General features: G+C 37.0%; 2 protein-coding genes across 2 annotated transcripts; one reads left to right on the top strand and one right to left on the bottom strand.

Annotated features, from left to right (window-relative positions):
- Positions 1-258: 258 nt before the first annotated feature.
- On the top strand, positions 259-3,976 carry LOC113774632 (isocitrate dehydrogenase [NAD] catalytic subunit 5, mitochondrial). The gene is made up of 7 exons (XM_027319208.1): positions 259-555; positions 872-1,192; positions 1,296-1,457; positions 1,550-1,624; positions 1,793-1,902; positions 2,020-2,092; positions 3,234-3,976. The coding sequence occupies exons 1-7, from the start codon at positions 361-363 to the stop codon at positions 3,423-3,425; spliced, it is 1,128 nt and encodes a 375-aa protein (XP_027175009.1). The 5' UTR covers positions 259-360; the 3' UTR covers positions 3,426-3,976.
- Positions 3,977-4,853: 877 nt separating this feature from the next.
- LOC113772796 (chromodomain-helicase-DNA-binding protein 5-like) lies at positions 4,854-19,662 on the bottom strand. The gene is made up of 18 exons (XM_027317275.1): positions 19,557-19,662; positions 18,327-18,626; positions 18,024-18,147; positions 17,423-17,504; positions 15,046-15,179; positions 13,228-13,415; positions 12,986-13,110; positions 12,621-12,896; positions 11,677-11,802; positions 10,535-10,789; positions 10,134-10,274; positions 9,761-10,060; positions 9,458-9,631; positions 8,101-9,085; positions 7,800-7,969; positions 6,989-7,399; positions 6,684-6,897; positions 4,854-5,747 (listed from the first exon to the last, which is right to left on the bottom strand). The coding sequence occupies exons 2-18, from the start codon at positions 18,613-18,615 to the stop codon at positions 5,176-5,178; spliced, it is 4,566 nt and encodes a 1,521-aa protein (XP_027173076.1). The 5' UTR covers positions 18,616-18,626; positions 19,557-19,662; the 3' UTR covers positions 4,854-5,175.
- Positions 19,663-20,994: the final 1,332 nt, after the last annotated feature.

Below are 20,994 nucleotides of genomic sequence, written 5' to 3'. Positions count from 1 at the left end.
AAAATTTAAACTAATTTTTAGATTATCTTTTAGAGTACTTTTAAAATAATTTTATTGTATTTGAAAAATTAGATTTTGAAAAAAACCTAAAAAACAAGGAATTCAAACAGAGTCATAGGTTAGTATATGAGTATTATAGACTGTTGCTATTACCACAAAAAAAAAAAAAAACAACTTCATAGGATTATTTGGCAACGTTTGGTTGACTTACATAAACCAGTTGGCTCGGTCCAATGGCACATTCAATTCCACCATTTTCGTCTTTTCCTTTTTCTTTTACAAAATTCCACGTAACAAAAAAATTTAAGAGACGATCAGAAAAGGAGAGAGAGGACCAGCACCGGAAATTGGCAAAGAAGAATGGCTTCCCAGATCGTCGGACGGCTCCTTCGAAGCACCACCCGCCATAATCCTATCTTCCCTAAATCCGGCAGCTTCTCTAGGGTTTTCCATCGCAATATCTCCGCCGACTCTGCCTCGGAGTCCAATCTCATTCGCGCCACTCTCTTCCCCGGCGATGGCATCGGCCCCGAGATTGCCGAGTCCGTGAAAGAGGTAGTCTTCCTTCCCCACCTCAATCTGTCTTTCTGCGTTTATTCCCCTGTATGATTATATTTTCTTATTCGTACCCGTATTTGCGCCATGTTGAACTTACCCTGCAAGTCGAACGTGTGTTGTGTGTTTTTTTTTTTCAAATTAATTTTTTGCATAATAGGATTTTCTGGATAAAGTATCATTTCTAATATTTTTCTGCCGTTATTGAACTTTCTGTTTCTTTCCTTTATTGAATAGAATGGTCTCGATATGAATAGAGTCTGACTGGAGTTTCTTGGTTTAGTTTGTTGTAATGTTGAAAACGGTGTTTATGTAGGTATTTAGAGCTGCTGACGTACCAATTGAATGGGAAGAACATTATGTGGGGCTGGATATAGACCCTAGAACTCAGAGTTTCCTGACATGGGAAAGTCTGGAATCTGTGCGTCGTAATAAGGTGGGTTTAAAAGGTCCAATGGCTACTCCTATTGGAAAAGGCCACCGTTCCCTCAACCTTACCTTGAGGAAAGAGCTGAATTTGTATGCCAATGTTAGACCTTGTTACAGTCTGCCTGGCTACAAGACTCGATATGATGATGTTGACCTCGTTACCATCCGGGAAAACACGGAAGGCGAGTACAGTGGTCTGGAGCATCAAGTGAGTTTTTTCACCACTCTCTTTGCGTGGCTATGAAAAATTAGTTTACATAATATTTGTGACCGTTGATGTGAATGAGTCCTTTGCATCTGGTGGGCGTTAGGTGGTGAGGGGTGTTGTTGAAAGCCTCAAGATTATCACACGTCAAGCGAGTTTGAGGGTAGCTGAGTATGCTTTCCTCTATGCCAAGACCCATGGAAGGCAGAGAGTATCTGCCATCCACAAAGCGAATATCATGCAGAAAACTGATGGCCTCTTCCTTAAGGTCCTTAAGCAAGTTTTATGTTCGATTCTTGTTACAGTTCACGTTCACTTACTAATGCACCCTTTTGCTGATGTTTTCTCTCTGCCTTCCAGTGTTGTCGTGAGGTTGCAGAGAAGTACCCCGAGATTACATATGAGGAAGTTGTCATTGACAATTGCTGTATGATGGTATGAATTGCGTTTACTGTCAATCTAGATTGTCTCCTTTTGCAATCAGATGGTTGTGTAAAGAAGATTCATATGATCTTAACATGCTGCGATGCTTTTTCTTTTTTTAATCATCACGTATTGGAGAGTGCTAGAACTGCACTAACCAACCATTTCTTTCTTGCTCAGCTGGTGAAGAATCCAGCACTGTTTGATGTCTTGGTGATGCCCAATCTTTATGGAGACATAATCAGTGACCTTTGTGCTGGTTTGATTGGAGGCTTGGGCCTAACACCAAGGTACATCTTTTATTTGTGAGTTCACAAATCTGGCATGATAAGATTTTCTTAGTATTGTACTGTCACTTTCACAAGAATTTTACACAAGGATACTATTTGATTTGATTTCCTATGCAGCTGTAATATCGGTGAGGGAGGTATTGCTCTTGCTGAGGCTGTTCATGGTTCAGCACCAGATATAGCTGGAAAGGTTCTCATTTAAATTTTCTCCACATTATTTCTGCTTAATGATTAAATTCGATATTGCTGCTTGTTTCTGTTTTTTTGTTGCTATTTAATCTTTTTCCTTTTTGCTCTCCAAATTTGCCTAGATTGTTGGTGCTTAATTTGATGTAAGATTGATCTATTGTAGCTCAAAAGAAACAACTTGTCCTATATGCTGTGGTATGTCTTGAGCCCTTTTGGGCATTGAGAGCGCCTTATGTTGGATCTCCTACTTTGGCATTTCCATATTGCTAAAAAGGAGTATTTTACTTGGACCTTGTGGTAGCACCATTCACCACAACTATCATGAAAAAATGTGCTTGATTTTTTGCTTGTTTGAGATCAATTGATCAACGACATGGCAAACTTGAAAAGGTTCTGATCCAACTGTGAATTCTTTCTTTTCTATTTTCTTTTCTAACAACTTTCAACCAAACATGTTGTTCTGCCTCCAAAGAGAGAACCTCTTAGTTGATCCTGGATTGGACTGGTAACCAGTGCACCGTTCTTTTCCCCTCCTCTTCATGATTTTGTCCTTTGAAAGGCATTGAGGATGATTTGGTTATTGTACTTGCATGCTTGTATCTACAATCCAGTTTATGTTAGCACTTAATGTTTAGAACTTTTTTAGAAAATGCCTTCTTTAGCAAGTTTTAGTAACTCCTTGTGGAGACACAATAAGAAGATTGTATTTCAGCCTGCTTCCACTTTGACATGAGTTGTAATATAAGCTTGAAAATCCCCTCGGAGATACCAATGAGTCAGAAATTTAAAGTGGATTTCAAAGTTCATCATTTATAAGGGGGGATGGGATGTGAAAGGAAGGAGCTGCTGCACTAGATGATGTCATCTCTTGCTGTTTTATGGGCTTATTTTGTGGCCCTTTGTTTCATGTTATTCATTAGCATTGTTCTTATTTGACTTAAAGTGCAATTGCTATCGTGTTCAAGATTCTGAAGCCTGTATTTGTTGTTTAGTTTGTTAATTTAAGCATCTCTTTTGCATATTAGAGGATATGTCTAATTCTTTCATCATTAACTAAGGTATCTGTCTGGTTCTGATCAACATCATTAGTCTATTGTATCTTAGCTGCTTACACTCATTTTTTCTTGGTTCATCACTTGTAGAATTTGGCGAATCCTACTGCTTTGCTTTTAAGTGCTGTTACAATGCTTCGACATCTGGAGCTTCATGATAAAGCAGAGCGTATCCAGGATGCTATCCTGAATACTATTGCAGAAGGCAAGTACCGAACTGCAGACCTTGGTGGTAGCTCATCAACATCTGACTTTACCAAAGCAATATGTGACCATCTCTAAACAGTGGCTTCACATTTGTATATTTGATTTTGCCCTGAATCCAACAAACCGTTGTTTCTTGTGATGTATTTTTCTTGAGGGATTATTAATGGCTATTAGTTATTGAAGAACCGGACCACATTAAAGAAGATTGGTCGTCCAGTTATGTATTTCCATGCAAAGGTTCGGTTGAATGGGGAAATACACTATCAATGTATCTATCAATGGGTGGCAAGATTATGTTCAGTGAGCTGCGTCGGAGTGGGAACAGCTTCTACAATCTGCATTCCGGGGCTATGACGGGTTATTCTTTATCTGTGAAATAAAAGTTTCTTGATGTGGTTCTTTCATGAATCTTTGCAATATTCAACCTGCCCTTCTTTTCTGTCCCTTTTACGCTTTATTTGTTTTATTGATAAAGGGATTAGAGATGCTTACCAGTCTCATAGTTACCAACGGTCTGTATGCCCTATTAATAGGAGAAATTAAAGTTAAATTCAACAGTCATGGTGGAGACACATCTTGTGGCAATGAAGTTTAATTTCACGGTCTATTGAAAGGGAATTGCTTAATTTTTTTTCCGATTTTGGTTGTACTTATTATATTTCTTTTCCATGAAAAGGAGCACGCAACGCGGTATTTGTTTACTTCGTCTGTACAAATTCTATGTCTGTTATTGATGGCTATAGCCATGGGACCAGCTGTGTTATAATCGAACTGTACATACTTTATGTACGGATTGTTTACTATGACAAAGTGTATATGCTTCCTCTTGAAAACGATTAACATCTGGTTTGTTTAATGTAGTGCGTCAAACCACTGCTATGGCCTTTAAAGTAAATGGGTAGGATGGGAACAAATCCGGTGAACCCCGTCACAGACAGAGGTATCGTCCTCTTACAGGCGGATGTTTAACCCAAATGCTTCCCTGGCAACAATATTTTGGGAATCCAACACGTTCCTCTTTATAGGTTCATAGAAATCTATTGTTGTTTTGCAGTTGTGACCAAGAAATACAAGCAAAGTCTGCCAGCATTTACATTGGGGGTTCGATGAGTTCCCTGTCATTGACCTGTGTAGGATGACCCATTTAAAGGCAATGATACTGCTGGCTGGCTTAGTACCCACCTTTTTCGCCAGGTGGGTTCATAGGCAGCCATCTTATGTCCCCATGTGGCATGATTGTCATCGGTCATCGCCTCCAGGTTGCCGAGCAGCTTATGCTATAAGTAGGTGCTCAGCAGGACTATTGCAGGGCTGATTATGAAATTGATGGATATTAGTTCCCAAGCAATGAGCACCTTAAGGATTAATTCGAAAATAGTATCATGACGTATCAGGCTTTCCGGGGCAATGGACGACTCGTCTGGAATGCTTAATTTAACTACTCTTCCAATGAATATTCCAGTTCAGCGAGCTACGCAGATAAAGTAAGGAATTAGAAAAGGAGAAACCCAAGTAAATTGCGTTGCGCTTCCTTTGTGCTCTTTTCAATGAGTGAGACAGCTGACCATCCACCTAGAGAAGCAGAAAATTAATCCTATGCCGAAAAAGAAAGCAAAGCAGCAACAGCTATTATACAAGGATCCCCACAAAACTGAATCTAAATACAGCAAGGATTCATCATCCATCAGACAACCTTCGACTACACAGCGATGGATGATCCTACCAAGGTGATTCAGATGAGCGTTTCAGCAATCCTGGGGTAAATTGAGTGAGCACACATCATGTCAACATTATGTCGAATGGTGACACCACCTTGATGTGACACTCAGCAAGGCCTGGATATCAAATGTACAACTTCCGGAGAGCATATGGTGTGTCTTAGATGTGGAGCAGGTGCCCTTACTTCACGTCCCGCATTCAAGCTTCCTGACAGACGGATGTTTGGGATAGAGGGTGGCCTGCAATGACTGGTTGAAAGCACTGATGGATGGTATGGTCCCGTTAGGGTCTCAGAGGAACCAGTCTTTGCTAGGCATGTTGAAGATGGGGAATATGCTGCATTGGTCCCAGTTTGTGAGATAGCTGATGAATGGGCCATAACCTCCATTGCAGAGGTTTGAGATGGTGGCGTGGGCACTGGCAAGTTGGACGAAGATATTTCAGATCTCTGGGTAGTATGGGCAGCAGTTTGCTGTCCTACCAAGTTGGAAGTCTGAGTCTCTATTGAATTTGGTTCTGGAATTGCAGTATTCCTTGCAGCAGCTTGTTGAACAGCTAATAAGTTGCTCACCACCGGTGGTGTCGGGTTCCCCTGTGCGCAAGGCCCCGACATAGTCCTGCAGCTAGGCTGTCTAAAGCAAGATTGATAGATGTCACTCACGAAGGTTGCTAGAGTCACTGCCATACACAATTAAAGCATCAGAAGCTACTAATTGGTTAGGCAGAAAAACTTTACATCATAACTGGTAAAGATCACAAAGCGGTAACATATTCCCAAGAAGAATACAGGAAAAGCAAAAATGTCGCTAGGATGTAATTTCATATTTCACTAAGGGTCTGTTTGGTTGGAAGTAAAATGTTTTCCTTGGGAAAATATTTTCCGTGGAAGTAATTTTTCATGAAAATCATTTCCCTTTCATCATTTTCAGGTGTTTGGTTAGCTTATTGAAAATATTTTCTTACTTCATTTTTCTGGTGTTTGTTTAACTTTTGAAATATTTTCACTTTTATCTCTATCTTTACTTTCTACACATTATAACTACATACTTCTTCCCATGCAAAATAAGAAAATTTATCTCATTGTTTAACTTTAAAAAATCTTGGAGAAATATATATATGAATAAAAAATATCTCCTTAAGTAATAAACAAATTGCTGGTCATTTAGTGTCAAATATCAATCACATGCAATGCTTATTGTGACATATATCTTGCACTCTCACTGCTGAAAGTTTCTCTAGAAAAGAATGTCCCTATTATACATAATTAATTACTGGCATAGGATGAGTAGGATGAGGTTTTTTTTTATTTTGAATATACTAGGGGGAGGGTTGGGTTGGGTTGGGTTGGGGAAGTTGTTTTCCATAAGATGAGTGAAAATATTTTACATAAGAAAATGTTTTCAGTAACTTTTGTGCAACCAAACACGGGAAATTAGGAAAATATTTTCCTGAAAAACATTTTCACCCGAAACAAACGGACCCTAAATCTAATTTTGGAAAGATCAATAGTGGCTGCCATGGTTAAAATTATACACAGAGCACAGCCTTTAATCCATGTGCAGAAGAGTACAAATGCCCAGCTCAGAGCAAGGGCTTCATTCAAGAAATGCATACCTTCCTGCTTTCCTTGTGACTCAGATGCAGGGAAACCATCTGCATTCAGTATCATGACCTCCGCTAACAATTTCTGTGTACAGGCTATCTGGTAGCAACTGTCAAGAAATGTTCTCTTTTGTGCCAACACTACCTCAGAATTGTGAATTAACAAGTCATACTTCTTACGTATCTCCTCCAATTCTTTTTCACACTCAGCTTCAAGCTGTAGCTTCTACAAAATAATTATCAAAAAGGGTTTTAGTGTCTCATGAAATGTTAAGTGCACGTGTTTAGAAGATTAGAAGGAAAAACAGAGAACTAACCATATCTTCATGAATTTTTATAGCATGCTCTCTGGCTAATTGTATTCTTTCCATCTCCCTTTGAAGTGAGTCAACGCACGCTGGCTGTGGACCTTCAGATGTGCCTGATGATGCTTCAGTTGGATGATTACTTGATAAATCAGGACAAAAATTCTCCTCTTCAAGATTTGCAGCATCTGGTTCAGTTCTATCAATAGGAGTCATAACTGGCTGCAGTTGCAAATTTCTGACCAATTGCGGAACAGCATCAGCAAGTGACCAAGTTGAGCCCTCAGTGGTTGTTTGTATGGTGGCTTGGACCTGGTAACCAAAGGCATTCACTAAATTGCGACTATCATTATGACTTTCCCTTGATTCCAAAAATTCACCCTCTTCATGTTCAGCAGGGATTGAATTAGTAGATACAGGCACCTGTAACAGTTGCCAACAACAATTAAGAAGACATGGACATAAAACATGGCAGTATTAACTTCATGGCTGAAGGCCAGAATCAAAAGTAAAAAGAAAAACAGAAATCACATTCCGAGCTTTAGTTACTGACTCAAATGCATGGCAACCTTTACGCCACAGTTAGCTACATTAACCTACCTACTACAGGGACAACAAAAGAGAGGCTAGAGGGGAACGTACAATCTATCTTTATGTAAAGCAGCCAATAAACTATGCTAGCATGACACTGCAGAGAATTGGATTAGCAGAAATTGTGATCACCTGAGTTCTGGACACGCATGTGATTCAAAAAAGAATTTGGCCTCTATGAGTAATAATAGAACAGTACAATATTCCTCCTTCAAACATAATTTGTGTATACCTCAGAATGGTCGGGCATTCCAACATCACAAGCAGTAGCAGTCTCACCGCAGGAGTAAATTTTCCTACCATGATCTCTCGAGCTTACTGCAGCTTCTTTGCCATGTTCTACTCGGACACGTCTCTTATGCACATGTCTATACTCTTTAACAGCTGAATTTGGAGAATTCCCTGCAGCAAGCAAAGATTCTAGTCATACCAGATTCAATGTATATATATCTTGAATCTGTCTCAGCATATGTGGAAATTTTCTGAAAAAAATTCAACGAAGAGAGCGCTAAACTAAAAAGAACTAGAACTACCAGCAAATCTCTTCTTCTTGTCTCCTCCAGGGAGTCTTCTTTCAAACATGGGCTTTTCATTTGGTGTTGGTTTAAGTTTGGCATCTGTCCTGCCTTTCTTTGAAGCCTCTCCTTTGTATTCAGTTTGCTTGGACAAACACGCAAAAGGTGTAACTTTTCTTTTTCTCTGCAATGGCCCAGACATATATTTCCACCTGGGCTTCCTCGCTTCAAGCAGATTTGTCCAGAAAATATCGGGTGATTCATCTTCTCCCAATTGTCTACTTGCAGGGAAAGTGTCCACTGAATGGGTTTTCAACTCACCAATTAAAGAAAGATCTTTTCCATGGTCAGTCCCTTCAAATTCTTCTACCATCAAAACATATTTAGAATTGTTTCTTCTGCCAGAGAAGAAAGTAGAACCCTGTTCAGTGCTATTGCAGGGTAGTAAGGCTGACAGCTCTTGTAAAACATCTTCAGAAAGAGTCTGCTCAAAAGAGTCAAATGGCTTTGAAGATGCAGAAATTTCATGGTTGCTATCAAGCTTACTGAATAGACGGGGGGCACCCCAGGCTAGTAACTTCTGACAAATACTCTGCTTTATGTTATTTATACTGCTATCAAGAGTCACACCTTCCTTAGCAAGAATCAAAGCTTTCTCTTCCACTGTATATGCTGAATATAGACGGAAGATCTTCAACTGCTCAAACTGTGAATCTAAAGTAATCTTTTGCAGAGCTTTTAGGTCATTCACAGGATCCCAGTCACTGTTAAATATGATGATTGTATCCACAGATGAAAGCTTAGTGCTAGGAAGACAAGCTCGAGCTTCGATTAAACATAGAAAATTCCCATTGTCTTTGTTGTTGAACATGTTAAAGGCAGCTCGCTTCTTTGAACGAGAAATTTCGACATCAATTCGTGCATAAGAATCTGTACCAAATTTTTGATGAATAAAGTCATCAAGAATATCTCCGATAGAGATCTTCCCAGAACCCACAATTTCCTGTCACACCGAGAGTAAAGAAAACACAGCATCTCAACATAGTTATCTAAGCAGAAATACTCAACATCAAAGACAGACTAAACCCAATTGCAAGAAAACCACCGTGCTAATGAACCAGCATTACTTGTTCTTCACCTGAGATTACATAAAGTCCTAGGTGCTACTAACAAACAAAATGGATCTAGTGGTATAATAAATTTTGTGCTTTATGCTTGGAGGTGTAACAAAATTTAACAGACATCGTATGACTGACACCAAATGTGTATACAAATATGTCAACATGAGAAATATTTCAGATGGGTCTTCAGGTTGTGAAAGTGATGAAACTAAAAAAGTACGGTTAAAACAAATATGACGAATTGTATATAATACCTGAAAAAGAAGGAGCACTCTCAGTCCTCGTCTTTTAATTTCTGGAAGTATCTTATCCAGAAGTTGCAATTTACCACTCATCTGAATTTCAACATCAAAGTGGTCTGATGCAGGTTTATCTTGTAGCACTGAATTTCTCAAAGACCGATCCACCAGGTAAGGGTGATCACAACACTGATTGTGAAGGTCAAGTCAGAAGGATGTTATCTAGAGCATATTACAGTAAATGAAGCAAGGCAGAAGAAAAGTTTTAAGCTAGATGTAGCTAACTTATCAGTTAACGCTCAAAGAGGAATGGCAAACCTTTCTGGTTGTTTCAACTAGGTCGTGGATGGAGATATGTGTATCACTCCTCAAACGTGAGCAAAGCACCACCGAATTCGAATATAAAGAAGCACAGTACAGTTCACTTTGCACCTCAGTAAGCATGGCTGGAACCCAAAACTCCATAAACTTGACTTGCTCGTGTTTGCATTCATATGCAACAAAACTTCCCAATCTTTTTTTCAATTTAGAAATATCAGCCCCCAAACAGTTTTTGCTGGCTCCATCATATAAGGGATCAAGCAAAGAAAGAACATCAAGGTAATTGAAGCTCCGATCCTGACAATTTTGAAGGCATCTATTAATGTAGAGGTGGCTTAGAATCAATGACCAAGTAATGCATTATGCATACCTTTATTTGACTACTAACAAGTAGCAGTCTCATATTAGCAGCTAGATCTTTTATTTGCTCCAAATGAACTGACATTGTGGGACGTTGGCACTCATCTACAGCTATTACTTCCCACTTTATGGGCTTTAAATTTTCTAGATCCTGAAAAGCCATAAACAAGAAAATGCTTACAATTCTCCAAGGAATCCAGTATAAAAAACTATTATGAAGAGCACCAAGTCATTTTCAACAGAAAACAGCGTTTCAATATGAAGGCATCATTTGAACACACAAATATCAATTCAAGCAGAACAACCCGTAAAAAGTTATCAAACGAAAGTAAAGAAATTCAGATGCCTCAGCAATTATCATCCACATATCATTTAATGCTACAGGAATCCACACCATGAGGTAACACGTACCTCAACAACAGTGACAGATGGTGATAGAAGAACCTGGAACATGATGCTGCCACCTTGGTTATAAAACTCTAAATCCCTTATCATGCCCCGAATATCTCCACTCCCCTTATACACAAGAAGATTCACATTTGATGCCCAGTGCTGAAACTCAGCTTCCCACATAGAAAGAGAGGTTGAAGTAGTAATAATCAGAAAAGGACCACTAGTTTCCTTAAGCAAAGATAAGACAAATAAGACCACCTTCACAACTCGTTCCTGTAGATTCCAACATTGCACAAATAAGTTCTACAACATCAATGAATCTCTAGAACTGCCAATACTAGCAACAGAGGAGATAGAGCAAAATTCTAAGATGAGAAAGCTTGAATGACATGCTAAAGCTGAGAAAACTCTAGAACCCTGAATGACTAGGGATACAAATCAAAACAAAGTAGAAATTCAGGGGGCTACAGCCTGCAAATTGGTATAGGGAAGGTTCTCTTTGACCTCAGCCGAGCAAATCTGAAACCAGTCAAAGACGAAGACAGAACATATATTCAGCTTAATACCACATTCACGGCTTAATGCATTTCCATTCTCAGGATGCAGTCATGCTAATACATGGTACAATACTTATCTGACCAAACTTGATTACTCATACAGCTTCGAATTTTGTTCAAGCTTAGCTTGTTCAAATAGAATCCATTTCCAAATGAGCTTAGTTGCACTTGACAAACAAAAATGAGCTTGGTTTGAGCCCATCATTAGCCAACCTAAAGTAGCCTGACTCCTTCGTATGCTTCAAAAATTTTTTCAAGGAGTGAAGCGTTAGATGAGTGTTGTGCTTAGTTTCTATAATAATGCTTTCTCAAAGTGAATAGCAAAAGAAATGGCAATATAGTAGCAAAATAATGGTAAGAATTTGAGCAATTCCTCTGAACAGTGATTATTGTATAGGTGAACTACTTTAAGGATGAATTATCTACTGCAATTCTCAACAAACTTTATTTTATCCTCTCCTTTCCTTTTCCCATCTCTTTCTCTTCCCTTTCTGCTTTTCTTAGTATAGAGAAAATGAGAAAAAAAGAAAAAAAAAATGATGTAAGAAATAAGCATATGCATTTGGGATATAATGTAACATAACTTTCCATGAAAATATCCACCTGGGGATCAATGACAAGAGCATTTTGATTCCTTTGCAAGCCCTCGCGTAGCTTGTTGACATAAATTAGATTATCTGGACCTCCGAAAGGAAGTTCTGGAAGTTCAGAAAGTGATATTTTCCTTCTCTGCAAAAAAGCATGTACAGATCTGAAAAATGTCAAGCTTCTTATTAACTTCAATAAAGAATGACTTGTATGCGGGCACCAAAACCAACCAGAAAGGAATGCAACATTACAACATAAAATTCATCTTTTCTTTTCATTACTAACCCACCAAGTAATTCTTTTACTTGTTCTTCTTGGTTAGAATCTGCCAGGCATGAGAAGAAGAGAGGATTTGTTCAACAAAAACACCACATTTGTAGTTTGTTTATTTCATGAGACTATGTATTAAGTAATTTCATAGTTGTGTCTATCAGGAGGCTAATGAAGCTCCAGAAAGATAACAACCAAGGAGCCTTGGGCCAAAAATGAAACTTGAACACTCTTACGAGGCTTAAGATAGACAAGTAAGAATTTTTAGTGCTAAACCAGGATACAGCTGACATCCAAATATAAAGTTTCCTAGCATTTTCTTATCAGTCAGTATAATCCCGTTTCAGAAAGAGGTCAAGTGAGAACCATTGACAGGATAAAGTTAGAATCAACAGCAACAAATGAGACTTTCATTGGAAACTCAAAGCCTGGCACAGATATCATGAGAGTTTCATTGGAAACTCAATCATTGTGTTTAAGCAGATTCAATTCGATTCACGTCTCCAAAAAAAATTCTGGTAAAAAATTTCAAAAACAATGTATGATCAGAAAGAAAATGGTATTTAACTATTTATAACATTTACATGTTAAAAAATAATTCTCCACAAGATAAAGCTGTGCTATTTAGAATACCAGTATTCGTCCTGTGAATAATTTAAGTTTCTTTCTTGGATAACTAGGGGAAATACCTTGTCTTCCTTAGCATGGTGCATCTCTACTTTTTCTTTTTCATGGCGGATTGCAAAGTCACTTTTGAGTTTCATCACTTTAGGAGTCCTGAGAAATGGAGCATTTTCTAACTCCAATGTTGCCTGATCATAGCCAAGCCCTGTCCATTTCACAAGCCACTCATATTGGCAATGATCATCCTCATGAAGAGTGCCACAGGATTCCCTGGGAAATAGTAATAACCTTTTTGCTAAAAGACGTTGTGGCTCACTCCATTCAGGTTTCCAACTTAGTTTCTGAAGAAAACGAAGATAAAATAAGTTGCCAGTACAATTTAACTTTCCAAAGTCTATTGGCACAGGAGTGGGAATAAAGATAAACTGACTTGGTTTTTTTTCTTGTGTCTTTCTAAAAGTGCTGGAGCCTCCAGGAGTAGTTTTTCCTCTGGAATCCAACAATTGTGAACATGAGCTAGACCTTTGTACTTGACCAAGTACTGCTTCTGCATTGCTATGATCATGTTAAGAAGTCACTCCACTATGATATCAGAATGTATCTAGCAATAGCACAGGCTATACAACAACTTAAAACAAAAGTTGTGGAGGATGTATTGGCAAAATCATGTACCTGCATTAGCTGACACACACTCAACATCTAAAATAGACTCTATTCCCTCAGACACAGTACGTACACCCATTTCCATTTTCCTTTTAACACACCAAATACAGTGCCATACTCCATGTGGAAAATAGGTAAATGGTGGGTTGACACAAGACAGATGGAACCTCCTGCCACACCCTTGTCCAACACAACACCTGAATACATCAGATCAACAAAGTACAGATTATATTTTCTGACTTACTATAACAAAAGAAACTGATACTAGCAGCACCATGCATGCACAAACTTGAAGTTCATTTAACAGAGACTTAGATATTGTTGTGATAAAACAAAGTTCTAAATGATTATATGCACAAACAACTATCAATCTTTTATATAAGAATGTAATAAAGATATATCCATTCTACAACTAGAAACAGGTACTTCCTACCAGAAAATGCACAATATTGTTTTAAATCCAAGCACTCAATTTTCTGGTGGCAGATACTCTTTCTGAGAGTCAAATGCAAGATCATAAACCACAAAGCTTTAACAGTAGAAACCATGGCAATATTTATCATGATAATAGCTAAATACTTCATTTAATAGGGCACAATGGGATGCAAAGTAATTGCCGATGTCCAGCAATCCCAAATATTCAACCAGTGCACTGAAGTCCGAAAATCATAATTTTAAAAAAAAAAAAAAAGATGAACCACTAACAAAAGGCAATATGTGTAAGCAACAGGCATACCCCTTATTGCTTCATGCACAGACAAAAAGAAAGATGTGGAAGAAATAAACAATTAGAACAGCAAGGAAAGGTTAGATAAATACAATGTGATCAAAGCTAATGGTAAACTTATAATGGTCCCAATGGAGAAGTATATAAACAAAAGTGAAGTCCAATATAAACTTCAAAAAAAAAAAAGGCTAGAAAACGGAACTTTTTGAAAGTTTTAAAGGAAAGTTGTTTTTAACACTTTAATTGCTCGATGTAAAACCAATAGGCGCTTTATTCTAGACAGATGCAACTAAAAATATTATCCTTGCCACTGTTAGATTGATTGCAGCAGAAGTAACAATTGACTGTGGTATGACAGAAAAGCAGCTTAATCTTTAACTGAAAAAATGTTTATGGTCTTCTTTGCATTCAGTGAGTCACAAGGATGAAGGATTAGCAGCTCCTGTATGGCCAACTTTTCCTGCTTTTCAATTGCTCCAAAGAACATAGAAAATATGGATATATTGCATATCAGGATGACAGAGTTATTACAAGCCCCAGCCGTGTTATATAAGTAAGCAAACCTCTCAGGAAATTTTCCGACAGGTATAACTCAAGACACTGATTTGGCCTAGGCTGACTAAGAAGTAGCATTGCAAAGTTAACTTTGGAGTTGCATACGCAAAGGTGATAAGTTCAACCATGAAGGATGGATCCAGGTAGAAGCACCCTGATACAGATAATTTGGGGGAAAAAGTAACATTTGCTTTATTTACTGTAGCACGTTTGTGAAGTGTATGTGAGATAAAAAGATGGTCAGAAAAGGTGCTTAGGAAATAATAGGAAAAAGTTTTTAAAATAATTTTATCCAACCACACCAAATTCTTTTTAAGTTTCAGAGAACAATATCATAGAAATCTACATATATACATGATCTTTAGAAGGCTAGAAGAAAACACTATCTGCTCTGAATGTCATCACAGCATATGTTCTCCACTATACTTCATTACAAGAAAATAGGAAATTTGAGTTCTCCACAATGATGATGATGTTAGTTATCAGCAGAAAACATGAAACACAAATTAAAGCAGGACATATACAATAAATTATGAAACACTCACAGGAGCTTTCCACCATTGCCACAGATTACACAGCTCTTATCCTCACTTTTGATCTTAACATCTTGCTGAGAGTCAGAGCGAAGAGCATGATCCTGGTTGTTTGTAGACTCCCAATTTAGTTCATCCAAAGTGTTCTGTTTCCATGTAGAGCACAATAAGATACCAACAATAAAAATTACTTTGGTCGTATAAGAAAGCCTTGACCATCTCTGCTTGAAGTTTTTCAAGTAAAAAAAAGATATGTGTCTCAATCTATTGCAGAAAATGAATCTCAAAGGGCACATACACAATAAAAAGACGAGATATTTTAAGACAGAGCATATGGTCAAACCCAGATTATATAAAAATAAAAATAAAAAAGGTGATTTAAGATTAGTGATAAGAAAGAGAAGCAATAAGATTAATGCAAATGCAACGAAGCTGTTCACTATTTACAAGCCAACATCATAATCAAGAATAGAAAAGAACTAAACCAACAGGAAATTTGGTAAAATTTTAGGAAAAGTATACTAGGAAAAGACAATGATGAAATAACTGAGTAGAATCTAAAATAAATTCAAAAATGTAAATAAACCAAAAAAAAAAAAAGAGTTCACTGACAGTATTAATTAGGCCAAAATTTGAATCAAAATCCTTACGCTTAAAAACTGAAACCCACAGTTACATATGTTAAACACTATATCATGATCCAACTACACAAATAGCCAAAGTGTTAGATATTTTACCAATTCTAAGTAGTTCCTTTGCACCACAATAGCATTGAAAGTCAGATTGATAGTAAGAATCCCACGGCAAATTGAATAGATAATTCTCAAATAGATATTCATTCTTGCAATCCAAATTTATGACCAGATTTTTAAACTTAAAAAAGGATTGGTAGCTTGAGTCTCTGTCTACTGGACATTCAAATAGTCCAAGATAGGCCCAAAGCCTAATACTTTGACAAGAGATAAGATAATGATTCTGTAGAATGAGCTTCTGCAGAGTCCACATTCCAGTTCTAAAAGATTCCTCCCACAGATGGATATCTAGAAGTGATATTTCTTGCATCATCCTACACATGGAACCTAAGCCGTCAAAAAGCCTAATATGATGGAACACTAGCTCCAGTCAATAAATACCAAAACCAACACTTCCTCCACACATATAGAAATGCAGATGCAACACCTAAATAAACTTGTTTGCGATTAGACCTAGGACAAAGACTTAGTAGTCTATTATTTGAGATATTCAGATACGGTGGAGGAAATGGATCAGAAAAGGGGGTATTCTAGTTGTAAGATATCTAATGAAACCACCGCTGGAATTGATATTTATCCAAAGAGAGAGATCTCAAATATTTGGAGTTTCTTTTTGTATATTATATGGATGATCCAACCCGCAAAGACTGTGACTGGGAATTGTTTGATTGTCTTACAACTAGAATCCCCCCTTTTCCAATCCATTGCCTCCACCATCGCGAACCCCACTTAGATCGGGGATGTTACACCCAATTCGATTGTTAATATATCTATGATTACTAGTTCTGTCATAAATGATTCCACTTCGACTTATTTGTCAAGCAGGTTAATGTTAATAAATACTTGGTAGAAAGTATAAAAAAAATTAAAAAAAGAAAAGAAAAGAAAAAGTCATAACAAAAAGAAATGGTAATGGGGTAATGGGGCCTTTGTCCTATATGTTCAAATGAAAATCAGGTGAACCTTTACCTGTAGTAGAGCATAAACCTAAAAAGATGAAAGAGACCCACTCAAGAACAAGAGAATACCATTGTGATTTGGATTGAATTTTGATGAAATCAAATGCATTGTTGCTCTGTGTTTGTAACAAGTTTTCCTTAATAGATGATCAATATCTTCAATGCATAAATTTTTCCTTTTCCAGCTTTTTTTATTAGCAATAAACAGTAAATTTAAGCAACTTTTCTACCAAGAAGATGATTTCTCCCTCGAACTCAAAAAAGGATGTCAAAGTTTATTATCTTCTCTCTGTCAAAAGAAGAGAGCAGTTGGAACAAATTATAATCACCTATGACCTCAAATGCATTCCAATTAAGATTTTACAACTAAATTGTGCCATATTGGTAAACAGATCTCATATTGACCTAGACTGATAGTTGAGGTGACCATCAAGCAAACAAGAGTCTACAACTTATCTTTTGAGTTCAATAATTCTATGAAGTGTTTTTCAAGTCCATTAATGAATATCAGCATACACAAGCTTCTTGCAAAACCATACTTCACATTTAAGAACAACAAAAATTCCCCAACCACCATTTCCTTCTGCAAACAACTCTTTTGAATTATTATATTAAACAAAACAACAAAACAAAGAAAGAAAAATGCCTGAAAATGTTAACCAAATAAAAAGTACTTACATTAACAAAAGTCACTCCCAGTGTATCAGGGCCTTGTATCACATCGCATGAGCATGTTTCTTGTGTTTCGTGAGAAACCATCCTGCAAAAATTATAGATTGATATTGAATGTTAACAGATTCCAGAGGTCATGAAAACTTAAGGACAAGGGAAAAGTCTGAAAGATTATGCATGCCATGCAAAGAACAGACACAAATTTAAAATGCAATTCATGACAAGACCAAAATTATGGGAACCCAAAGAATTCATCCACCAATTGTCATCTGAGCACCAAAATGCATTTGAACATAAAGTACCAATCCCTTTGACACAAAACTAGATGTGAAACAAGAAACATGTGTCGAACAAGCTAAATAAAAAGTTTGGCAAAACAGCCGGAAAATTGAAAATGACAAAGTTGTGGACTATGTTACTGGAGCACACTAATGAAAGTGAGAGAAAATACTCAAATATTACGATCTGTCAATTTCAATGTCCAATATGCTGTGCTTCCATTTCATCTTGCTTGGTCACAACTCAATGAGATGCGTGTTTAAGATGGTATAAACGAAGAGGCATCCAAAAGCTGGCAGTTTAAGAAACAAGAAGAATAACAAAATACCGTTTCCCATCACAAGATGAATGGGGTTTCTCAACAATTGCTTTGCCAATTTTGTTTAAACTATTAGCCTCAGCAACTCTGCCATCTTGTTGAAACAGCTCATTCCTCTCTTCAAGCACGAGATCTGTCAAATACAATAATGGATTACATAAGCAGTCCAATTAAATTGTACCTTGAATGGATTGCTGTGCGGCAGGGAAGATACAATGCCACAGTCAAGAACATGATATCGTTTTAGCCATAGTGACACAGTCCAATAAATAAATATGTGTGTGTGTGCACACACATAGTAAGAACTATTACCTGAAGCATTGGCTGTTTTGGCTCGGTTCTTCCACAACTCCTTAAATCTGCGGCCATCTAGTGCCTTCCTTTTAATTTGGTGCAGAGGCTCTTCACCCTTCTTGCCTTTTCTAGTACCAAATTTGGAATGCATCCCATTCTTCTCAACAATAATTTTATGTCCTTTCATACCACCTAAACTCGAGCCAATACCTGATTCTCTGAATACTAAAGTACCGGAGGAAGAGTATCCCTTTCGCTTCCAAAAGTTGCTAGAAGAATTTGATATACCAGTAGGCACACAACTCATTTCTCTTTCTTCTGCAATAAGGGTGACAGTTCATCAGTATCTGGAAATTCTAACTAAGCCGGACTTGTCCGTGAAATGATGACAGAATGCCACGAATAAAGAAAAGGCGCCCGAAAAACTCTTAAAATTTCACTCCAACAGTGAAGAGGGGCTCATAATACCCCCTTCCACCACCTCACGAAGACACAGAATTACTCTATAGTACGTTAAACCCCCGCTAGTTTGCCCCCTCCCGCAAACTCAAAAATCCCAAACTGCAAATCCCTGCACCTGAAATTGCGAAATTGCTCATGACAAATCCTTCCACCTTGACCAAAAGCCCCCTCCTCGACACAGTAGCCGAAAAGAAAGGCTCTGAACCGCGTTCTCCACTTCTTCCATATACCACCAGCACAAGGCTGATTTCCTGGTGCCGGTGTCCATGAAATAACTTAAAAATAAAAACCTTCGAATTCCACCTCCATCCCCCTCACTGACTTCCACAACCCAAAAAAAAAAAAAATTTGAAAAACGCACAGCCATCTACCTACATATAAGAGGGTACGTTATGTTAGCCCATAGTACATCGAAAAAAAGCTAACATGGAGAGAGAACCACTCATGTTTAGCTCCATCATTGCCATTTCCACTGCAGTACAGAATGATGGTAAAATGAACAACAGGGGACTAACTATTCCCCAAAAATAAAATAAAATAAAGAATACACGCAAATACAAATTCCAGCAGTAGAACGACTGTCCCAGTTTTCTTAGCTCCCAAGAAAGGTTAGTGATATTAGTGTATGCTCTAGCAGTACAAAGCCTTTCCAATTGATTATTCATGATTTGCCCTTTTCTTCTTTCTATCAATTCTGCTGGAATGTTGAACAGGGGGTTTCCAACTCGCGACCAGATTAAGAACAGACATTTGAAAAAGCAAAAAATAAAAAATAAAAAAACATACAAGTCATAGAATGATGCTGCTGGGCTCAACAATCCCGGAGCATTTCTCGAAACAAGTAATCAAGAAATTGTTGAAGATTCGAAGATTTGCGTTGTATGCTGGCAAAATTTTGACTGAGAGCATAATTGCGTATCCCTGAACGGTGAACAGTTGAGGGCAAATTATATTTTGGCTTTTAGTTACTGTAATAATATAAATTGGCAGGGCATAACTAAAGAGTAAAGAGTGGAGATGTACTTGAAAGAGTTATGGAATTGCAAGTTTTGTCGCCTAGTGTAGCCCAGTCGGTAAATATTAAAATATTATATTCATACTTATTACTTTAAAAAAAATTTGTATTTCATATATTTAAAACATATTTTAAAAAATACTCATTTTTTTAATTAATCATATAAAATATGTAATAAACTTTTAACATATTATACTTTCTGAATTATATTTTAATTTTTAAAAAAAATAAACTTTGAATAAGGATAATAGCAGTGGTTCACGCTTTGGTGAGGAAAAGACCTTTGTTTGGATTATATTTTCCTGAATTGTTTTATGAAAAAATATTATTATATAATTTGATATATATGAAATAAAAAATATATTAAAAAAGTAAAACAATTTTTTTTAAAAAATCTGCAATCCAAACACACCCTTTTCCTCGTGGCGGGGAGAAACAACGGAAGGACGACAACACGCAGCGGTGAGATCGATGAGATCGAGAACATTAAATGAAGAGAGAGAGAAGGAGTTAGCAACCGCAAAAAAAAAAGTATGAACTATGAACAAAAAAAGGAAGTGTACCGTAGCGCGTGGCGCCAAAAATCGAAAGTGGTAGCTACGGAAAATTTTGACCGCGTACCGTGGAAGGAAAAGCAAAAAGGGCGCCTTTTATCGGACAATCCATTCTGCGATACAAGGCTCAAGCAGAGAAATGGTACTGTATAAAACCTGAAATTTCTTGAAGATTATATTATATTCTAAAAAAAGTTAAAGAAAGTTAAAGTACTTTATTTAAATTGCAGATTATATTCTTGAAAATTTTTCAGTTGGATTAATGTTCACTTTTATATGTTATAAAGTACTTTATTTAAAAGAAAAGACAAGTTTAGTATTACCTCTTTTTAAAAAAATAATAATAGTAATTGTGTTTGTTTTAGTATTGTGTCATTCATTCTTTGTGTTTGACTTAAAATATAATAAACTAAAAAAAGCATATATAAAAGTAAATATTAATTCAACAGAAAAAATTTCAAACTCGTACTTTATAACATAAACCTTAAATTCTAATTTAAAATACTGCAACTAGAACTCTAATGCTTTGGACCAATCTCTACAAAATTATAAGCAAATTCATTTTTTGTGAAAAATTATCCTAGAATTCCAACAAATTAAGTTTTATTCAAATCTGAAGTAAGCTAATATGTTAACAAGTCATAAATATAAATGT

The sequence above is a fragment of the Coffea eugenioides genome, chromosome 6 (genome assembly GCF_003713205.1).
Source record: "Coffea eugenioides isolate CCC68of chromosome 6, Ceug_1.0, whole genome shotgun sequence".
In the NCBI taxonomy this organism is placed as follows: Eukaryota; Viridiplantae; Streptophyta; class Magnoliopsida; order Gentianales; family Rubiaceae; genus Coffea; species Coffea eugenioides.
This window is presented reverse-complemented; position numbering and strand designations above follow the sequence as displayed.

Bases quoted from the DNA above. Each gene is read 5' to 3' on its own strand.
- LOC113772796 (XM_027317275.1), bottom strand. From the start codon at position 18,615: ATGAGTTGTGTGCCTACTGGTATATCAAATTCTTCTAGCAACTTTTGG. The intron at 11,803-12,620 runs GTATTTCCCCTA...GCTTTTTTGCAG, and splicing joins ACCATGCTAAGGAAGACAAG to AGAAGGAAAATATCACTTTC. The intron at 6,898-6,988 runs GTTAGTTCTCTG...ATTATTTTGTAG, and splicing joins TAAAAATTCATGAAGATATG to AAGCTACAGCTTGAAGCTGA.
- LOC113774632 (XM_027319208.1), top strand. From the start codon at position 361: ATGGCTTCCCAGATCGTCGGACGGCTCCTTCGAAGCACCACCCGCCAT. The intron at 1,458-1,549 runs GTCCTTAAGCAA...TCTGCCTTCCAG, and splicing joins CTGATGGCCTCTTCCTTAAG to TGTTGTCGTGAGGTTGCAGA. The intron at 1,903-2,019 runs GTACATCTTTTA...TTTCCTATGCAG, and splicing joins GGCTTGGGCCTAACACCAAG to CTGTAATATCGGTGAGGGAG.